General features: G+C 38.2%; 1 protein-coding gene across 1 annotated transcript in view; it reads left to right on the top strand.

Moving 5' to 3' along the window:
- Positions 1 to 8,851, top strand: part of LOC104515459 (multiple PDZ domain protein-like) — a gene marked incomplete at its 5' end in the record, with an annotated part of 45,324 nt that overhangs the window by 34,488 nt on the left and 1,985 nt on the right. The window contains 8 exons of the mRNA XM_010159432.1: positions 1 to 168; positions 403 to 550; positions 3,707 to 3,793; positions 5,129 to 5,225; positions 5,894 to 5,934; positions 7,011 to 7,133; positions 8,056 to 8,160; positions 8,279 to 8,391. The exon at positions 1 to 168 is cut by the window's left edge and continues 24 nt beyond it. Of these exons, the coding sequence (XP_010157734.1) occupies positions 1 to 168; positions 403 to 550; positions 3,707 to 3,793; positions 5,129 to 5,225; positions 5,894 to 5,934; positions 7,011 to 7,133; positions 8,056 to 8,160; positions 8,279 to 8,391 (882 nt within the window). The remainder of the gene's footprint in view (positions 169 to 402; positions 551 to 3,706; positions 3,794 to 5,128; positions 5,226 to 5,893; positions 5,935 to 7,010; positions 7,134 to 8,055; positions 8,161 to 8,278; positions 8,392 to 8,851) is intronic.

The following is an 8,851-nucleotide window of genomic DNA, read 5'->3' as shown; positions in this document are numbered from 1 at the left end:
CACACATGATGAAGCAATAAATGTCCTCCGACAGACTCCCCAAAAAGTTCGTCTAACTGTATACAGAGACGAGGCCCAGTACAAGGAGGAAGACATGTATGATGTGCTCACTATAGAGCTCCAGAAGAAGCCTGGCAAAGGCCTTGGGCTGAGTATTGTTGGGAAGAGGTATGAACCTGGACAGTCAATGTCTGGGACATACTGGGCATGCTCACGTTTCTGTTGGGGTCTGGTGCTCAGGTCCTGGGGGCTTGAATGCTGTACATGTCATTTTTGTGCCTAACTTTCCTAGAAGAACTAGCCCAGTGTTACTCAACTGAAAAATGAGACGATGTTTATTGTGTTCCCAATAGCAAGCCCTCAAACAATCCTGTAATGCAAAATCCATGTGTATGTTTGCAGAAATGATACGGGGGTGTTTGTGTCAGACATCGTCAAAGGAGGAATAGCAGATACAGATGGGAGATTGATGCAAGGAGACCAGATATTGACAGTGAATGGAGAAGATGTTCGAAATGCTAACCAGGAGGCTGTTGCAGCTTTGCTGAAGGTATTGGGAAAAGGGAAGATGGATAAAAGTCAAGAACTGAGATGCAGACTTTTTTTAATTGAACCCCTTTAGTTTTATTCAAAGTGAGTTCAGACTGTTACTGAGATGTCAGTGGGAATGAGCTGTGGATCCATATTTGTATTTCCTGAAGTCCTGAAGCATTCAGATTTTGATACTTTGACAAAAATGGGAGTAGTGATGATGCAGAGTGCAGTACAGTCCTAGGGCAATAGAAGACTATTACCTAGAACAACCTAAAACTTTAACTGCATTTTCTCCAACAAACTGATTACTGGTCAGCTATCTCACATTTTTAGAAAGATAAGCAGAACTGAATCTAAGTGATGGAGAATTCATCAGAGTAGTTGTGCCAAAAAGTGATTACTTTCATAGTTGGTAATGTTCATCTCTGTGTATGTCTAGTGTCACCTGACATCGATTAAATACTATAATGTATTTTCCAGTGACCAAGCAATATGGTAAAGAAATTGCTTTCTCACCAAGATAATTAAAGTAAACTTCTGTCTGCAACTCTTGGAACCAGAATTTATGTTATCAGTAAATTTTGTACTTCTGACGTCCTGCCCCTATTTCCAAATCAGAATGAAGTTAAATACACAACATTTCCTGTGGTCGGGCAGGTAGTCCAGCTGGCCAGCCAGATTGTCTGTTTTCCATCAGGGTTTTTTTCTGCTGAATGGTAAGGATTTCATCGAGTCAGCGTTTTCCAGTGGAAAACCATTCCACTGGAAAAAATGTAACAGCCACTTCTTGTAGCTGACTCTTGGATAAATAGACACACGATCATACTTCTTTGCACTCACATTCAAAGGTATATTTTTCCAGGCCTTGAATGGTTCTTGGAATTGGGTTTTTTTTGGGGGGAGGAGCATACGGGGCGGGGGGAGTCAGAGGTTTGATAGGTAAGGTAGGAACACTTTATTTGTATTTTCAGCATGTGCCCATGAGTGAGAATGCCAGAACTGGGTTTGTGTCCTGACAGTGGACTTGTTAATATATTCTTCTGGGGTAATAGTACTTTTCCATTCTTACCTGATACCTTATTTTATCTAAGAACAGTGTGTTTCTTTTTCATATGCTGCAGTTCTACATCTCCTCTAAATTAAATGCCATTTTATGTGGAAAGTTCTGGTTTTGGTTTGGGTTTTTTTTTTTTTTTCACTTAGGTGAGCATTTTGGAGTATCTGACTGAAGATTCTTAGCTGCCACTTATGATTTGTATATTCATGTTTTAGATACTTCATTCCACTCAGTAGTACTTGTAATTAATTGTCCTAGCTCTGAGAAATTAAGCTTTTAAAGTACCTCAGATATGTTATTGTTAATGGTACTGTTTTGTTGACGCAATATAAGTGGAGTAAAGCAGGATCACTCACATGTAGGGAGTCTTCTTTTTTTAATTCAGGTGTCAGTTCTGTTGTCATTCATGAGAGTAAGTTCTAGGACTGAATTGCCTTGAACTGCCTGACATGTATTTTGCTAGAAAATTATTTATAATCTTTGGAAAATCCCAATGTATTTTGTGTGGCAGGAAACCACTAGAATGTGTCACCAGTCTGAAATGTGTCGTCACCTGTTCTAGCAGTGTTTTTTTTTTGAGGGTCCCTAAAACGTGTGAAAAGCTGATCTTTTTCCCCCTCATTTGACTTAGAGATTTATCAAACAGGAGATTTCAGGAAGAGAGAGAAAGCTGTAATAAAACTCAATGTGAATTCATTTATTCACAAGTTCAGTTGGAAAGTATTACCTCCCCCATTCACACATTATAACTTTTAAATAATTTCTGGGTTTGCATTTTATGTGAGGATGTGGTAATTTTAGGTACATAGATTACTTTAATTTTCCGTTTTGGGCAAGAATTGTCCATGTGGTTTAATACGAGTCTGTTCATACAAGCAGGAAGGAATGGTTTTGCCTGAACTTTGATCAAGTCTCTTCCAGGACATAGACAAGTCAATGTTTTTTAATAAATAAATAAATAGATAAATAGAAATTAGTAATTAATTTCTTTTATTGGCACCCCTAAGGGAATAGCAGCAGGTTATGAGGTATGGAAACCCTATTTGAGTGGCTATGTCCTGTTGTTAGTTTTGATGTATTGGTCTATTTTGTACTGTGAATTTTCTGACAACTGTGTGAACCTCTCTTAGGGTGATAAAGCTAAAGCATGATAAAGACCAACTTAAGTAATACTAATTTATTTGAATACAGGAGTTGATACTAACAACTACCCAGTGGAAGAAAGAAGGAATAGCAAAATAGCAACAAAACTTAGAAATTTCTGTATTTAACTACATTGCAGATAGGTGGTCTTCTTTTGGCACTACGTGTTTTATTTTGGAAGACCAGTTTTCTATTTTTGATAATAACGTAGCTCTTTCCAAAATCAGCCAAATGTCTTCGTTTCTAAATACATGACTGAAAGGTAAATTATCTTCTGAGATAGACGTTTTATGCAGATGTGTAAACAGTTAATAGTGTAATTGAAAGCTTAAAGAGTAGTGGAAGGATTTTCCAATGTGCAAACAGTCCATATCACCCAGCTTCCTGTTTGGAGTCAGGTGCAGAATGGTCACTTAAACTACAGATAGATGTTTGGAAAACAAACATCATGCTCAAAATTTCTTCACTTAATGTTAGTACAGATCCAGAGTAACAGATAGTTTCAGCAGCAGGAGAGAGATGACTAACTACAGTTTAAATACTATGTTCTCAGAAATAATGATTAATCCTTTGAGGCGTTATACTGTTTTTAGTTCTTATTGTGAAAACAGTGAATTTCAGTAGGTCTTGAAAAAAGCCATCTTGAAAATATATGTTGACCAGTTGAGAAGCCCTGTTAAGTGAAAGGTAACAGACTTAGTCTTCTTGTGGAATTCTCACATCTTTATTGTAATACTGGTTAATCCTAAAGTACCCTGCAGGGTATTGAATGTCACGATGTACTTAGCCTATGGGACGCTGATCCTGCCACGAGCTCTGTCTGCTCAGTCCTCGTCGCGGGGTTGTTAGCCTGTTATTTTTCCCTCTGTCCATATTTTTTCTTCTACTGCCATCTAATAAGTGACTTAAGTATTGTCGTAGGCTTTAATGTTGTAGACAGAAGAGATATGTTTTAAGTGACTGGTTCTTTAGTGTTCATTAGGTACGGTAAGACTAGAGGTCGGAAGAATAAAAGCTGGTCCATTCCACTCCGAGAGGAGAACATCCCAGAGCAGCCAGGTGTGTAACTGTAAAACTGTTTAGTTTGGAAGAAATAATGGTTAAATAATAAAAGCAAATAATAAGAATTGATTTTATGGTGACACTGACTTTCCACATACCTGATCCAAGATTAAGAAAACTGGTTTTTATCTACTCATTTTGGTAACCATTTTGGCATATTGTATCTCTTGAAGACATGATCTAGCTGAAAATTTATTCCAGAAATGGCTTTGCTGTGTTGCCTATGGTTTTTAAGGTTTCAGCCTGGGAAGTGGAGAGTGCTTTGATTCTTATCAATACCAGAAGAAGTTGGAGTGGACTTTAGACCTCTTGGTTACTTCGGGAGTGCGTGGCATACAGCAGAGTATCATTTCAGGAAACTTGCTGGAATTCTTCTCTCCTTGCATATTCTTACTGTAATCTTGGTCATCAGAAACAGGAGACCTGCACTCTTCCGTCAGGCCTCTCTTAAGTTTGTTTATTGTATTGTTGGTCTAATGGTTGAGTGTTACAAACTTGTGTCAAGTTCTGTATTTGAATGCATCCTTCATGTGGTAGCAGCGCACACTGTGATTCTCTCCAATAGGAGCTATATTTCTGACCTCATAATTCACCACAGAAATTTCTCTGACTGTAAACTGAGTGTGCAGATCAACAAGTACTGAAGATACAGTTTTGAGATAAATCATAATTAAACAATTTCAAGTGAGCAGGTTAAGGGAGGATAAGACTGAAATGTTAGGCTCTCTTCAAAAGAGGTAATGCCAAACGATGAAAGCTCTGGGCAGTCTTAATCTAAGTAAGAAGAAGCTCACAGAGTTGAGTGTTTTGGAGAGTCTGTAACAGTGAGCAAACTAGTCTCACGGGGAGCCGTGCCATTCCTTTACATTGCACTGCAGGTGTAGTGAAAGTCGTTCTGTAAATTGTGCAAATGAAGCTGTGTGGAGAGCCTGATCTTAGTTTTAGCTGATGCAGTAGGTGAACGTTAAAGTACACGTGAGGATATATAAAGATGTCTATTGTATTTTTGTCCCTACCTTGATAATCATGGCTGACTTGCACCGGAAGATCTCTAGGAGGTGATAGAAAGTGCAGATACAAGGGCACAGCCTGGCCCTCAGAAGCAGCACTTCGAGTGCTGCATCAGGTAGTAGGCATGCAACCTCTGTTGGTCTGATGCTATTTCAAACAAGGGGTCCTGTTGAGTGACCAAGAAATATGTGGAGGTTCACTGTGTCAGCTTTAACGGGGCACAGAAAAAGTGAAGTACAGCAAGATCCGCTAAATACAGTTACGGTTTTATCAGTTGGGTGTCTGAAGCTGGTTTCTAATCCCAGTCTTAACACCGTTTAGGTCAGTGAAGGAAGTGGCAGTCTCTCGTCATTCAGTTTCTCCGTTTCTGGGTCCAGTGCACCTGAGGTCTTTGAAAGTGGTCTGAAGAAGAATACCAGTAAGTTTGGTTTTTTGTTGTTGTTGTTGTTCTGTGGTGGTTTTGTGGGGTTTTTTTTGTTTGTTGTTGTCGTTGTTCTTTCAGTATTTTATACATGTGAGCTGGTAGCTGAAATCTTTCACTTTCTCTAAAATGCTGTCATTACGTGCTGTGGGCCTGACAGCGATTCCTTAGTCATTAAAACTCTGGAGGGGTCACATAGTTTAGATTCTGAGAATCTAAATTTTCTCAGAAAAATTAATGAGCCTTAATTTTCTATTTAATCTAAATACATCTTCAGAACTGTCTCAGTCATAGAAATCCAGGTACTGTATAGTTAAATTAGAATAGATGTGGAATAGCTGCCTCATGCTTAAATATAGAATAGAGTTACTTCTGACCCAAGTATTGCTAGCAAATAATAGTTTTTTTCTATTCTGTTTGAGCATGCTTAAGAGTCTTCTTCCAAAAGTTATTTAAATAGAGAGAATTAATGACTTTTTCACCCATTCTAGAAGAATTTCAATCCTATTAATTTAATGGCAGCCACTTTCAAAATCAACTTAAAACATGTGTCTGAAATAATCCAGCAGAAAGTTAGAATCATCATAGCAGTTTGGATAACTAATGGAAAGGTGTCCTAAAAATGCTAGTTTAACTTTTCTGGTTTTAAATTCATTTGACAGCAGCTTCAGAAATACAGGGACTAAGAACAGTTGAAATTAAAAAGGTAAGTTACAGCATGGGGTGGTACATATCAGGAACGGGTTTTGTAGATGTTGTGCACAGAAAGGAAGAAGTCTGGCCCGCTAATCGTTTTGGGAGAGGAATTGATGTGGCAGTAGCTAAGTAATTTGCCTATGTTTTTAGATCAAGAATATGTGAGCTTCACTGCCTATGTTTTTATGTAAAATCAGTGCAATTTAGGCAATCACATTTAGTGACCTGTTTTGAAAACAAAAGAAGGAAGGATTAGTCAGAGATAATGGGATCCAGTTTTATTGTTACCAAACTGAGTTAAATCCAGACTTTGTTTTGGTGCAGTCAGGGGAACTGCACCAAAGTTGCAAGCCCATTGTTTGGTATTTCCCGTTTTACTTCACCCATACTTTTATAGGGTAGGCTTTTACATGACAGCTGCCAGGTTTTCAACTGTGAAATTCTGTTGACTTCCTTATTTACAGGAACATGAGATCTAAATCACAGACTGTTTCTGATTGTCCAAAATATTTATATTTATTTGACTTGGCCTGGATTCTAGTTCATGTGATTACATGGATTATATTTAGGCATTCTCTTTTTCCAGTAGAATCTGCAAATACCTATTTACAATAGCAATTTTTGCAGTTGGATAGTAGGCTGTTACATGGTAGTGAACAGCTAGTTTTTTCTTCAACCGCAGGACACTAGGGGGAGCATAAACATTAACTGTAGACTTTGGAAGGTTCATAGTAGGAGGTTGATACAGGCAGTATTAAGGACAAGCAATCCCTTCTGTCCAGTTTTCCTTGCCCAGACTTTCTATGCTGACATGAAGTGTCTGATATTGAATCTGCAAGTATTTAGTTTGATTAAGATAAAATGTACAAATAAGTCAGCTAATTGTCACCTACGACTGATAGGAAGAAACACAAGCTCTCTGTGCTTTCTTGAAATGGTGCAAAGTTTAAAAGATGGCTTGAGAGATAGGAATTCTGGTTTTCGTAAAATAAGAGCTTCAGTAAATTTTTGAGATGAGGCTACAATTCACTGTATGTGGTGGGTTTTTTCCAGAAAAATCTGATCTTTTTTTCATTACAATAACAGGGCCCTGCAGATTCACTAGGAGTGAGCATTGCTGGAGGTGTAGGAAGTCCTCTTGGAGATGTTCCTATATTTATTGCCATGATGCATCCGAATGGAGTTGCAGCTCAGACTCAGAAACTCAGAGTAAGTTAATTGTTCAGAAGGCTGTAAAGATCATGTGCGTAGTGCACAGTAATTACTTTAGGCAGGCAGTGGGTTAGCAGTTTAATGCTAGAGTCAGAAGACCTTCTGGCTGTGACATTTTTTGCTGTTTGGATTGATGAGACAGTAACTGGATTGGTAGCATGTTAAAAGGTAATTGCTGGAAGATTTGAACTTTGGGAAGGAAGTCGTAAAGCAGTCTTGGATTATAGAGGTAGTCAGCTTGTGAAAATTAGAGAGAGTGGTTCAGAATGGTGGACTCCATAAGTGAGCACCACTCACGAGCCTGGTGTTTGTTCCTGCAACTGTATATATGCAGTCTGTTTTATCTCTCGATTTTCTATGCTTAAGACAGAGACAGTACCTTTTAGGTTCTGAATGAAAGTGGGAGGTGTTATGTGACACAGCACTACATGCATACTATATCAAATCTCTACCAAAGGTGACTGAATGTGACTCATGCTCCTTGGGAAATGGGCAATGTTATTTCAGGATGAATTCAGACATGCAAACTCTGGTGATAATTTACTGCTTCAGCTTGTCTTATATTCAGGTGATGTGCAAAATGTATCTCTTTTTTTACATGCTCTATATTTCTAGGGTATTAGGATCAACTCTGTAAAGCATCCTTACTTTTTTACACTGAGGACGCTAAACCAGTGTAATTTCCTAATGGTGATGTTGAATTTTCTACCTGTGTATTGGGTCATTATGTAGTTCAAAGACAATTTGTCCTCAAGAGAAAATCTACTGTGAACAGCTGCTAATTTCTTTTTTCCTGCTCTATACCACTGATAAAATCTGGCTAAAAGCAAATACACAGATCTGCTATTTCTGAAAGAAAGACGCATATAAATTTATGTAAATTTATTGATAGTTAGATTTTCTACATTTTCTTCTGCAGGTTGGGGACAGGATTGTTAGCATCTGTGGAACATCTACTGAAGGCATGACTCACTCCCAAGCTGTTAGTCTCTTAAAAAATGCTTCAGGCACTATTGAGTTGCAGGTAAAAAAATCTTCAATGACATTTGGAATATTTTTTGAATACTGTTTTGCCAGCTGCTACAATAACTTATTTTCGTGTCAACATTCTCATTTTACTGGTTTACGAACTCTGTTCCTAGGTTGTAGCTGGAGGAGAAGTGAGTGTCATAACTGGTCAGCAGCAGGATCCACCTACATCCAGTCTTTCATTTACGGGACTAACTTCAACGAGCATTTTTCAGGATGATTTAGGGTCAGTAACTGTAGGATGTGCAATCTCTGTAGCCTGTTATTTTTGATGGGACTCAACCTAAAAAACAAATTCTCTCCTATAATGTTTGAATTTTTTGACTTACAAATTTGATATACATGGGACCTGTAGGCCCTCTTCTGCATTTTTCATGATACAATTTGCTATGCTGCTTTATTTTGCCACTCTGTAGAGATACGATGTGATTTGATTTCTTCTCTGTAAATACAGCCTGTTGCACTGAGCCTTGGCAGATGGGATTGTTTGATAGCCCCAAAATGTTTTTTCTTAGATTTAAATATCAAGGTCTTTCCCACAGTGGTACTTGTTTCCATAATGTCTTATCTAGCACTGGGCTATCAGGAGCATTGGACTATTCTGCTGTACAAGCTATACTGCTTGTGGTATATTGCAAGGTACAGTTGTGTAAACAAGGTTTGCCTCAGACTCTGTCATAAATCTG

The sequence above is a fragment of the Eurypyga helias genome, unplaced genomic scaffold (assembly GCF_000690775.1).
Source record: "Eurypyga helias isolate BGI_N326 unplaced genomic scaffold, ASM69077v1 scaffold20969, whole genome shotgun sequence".
In the NCBI taxonomy this organism is placed as follows: domain Eukaryota; kingdom Metazoa; phylum Chordata; class Aves; order Eurypygiformes; family Eurypygidae; genus Eurypyga; species Eurypyga helias.
Note: the sequence above shows the minus strand (reverse complement) of the source record. Positions and strands in the feature narration are given on the sequence as shown.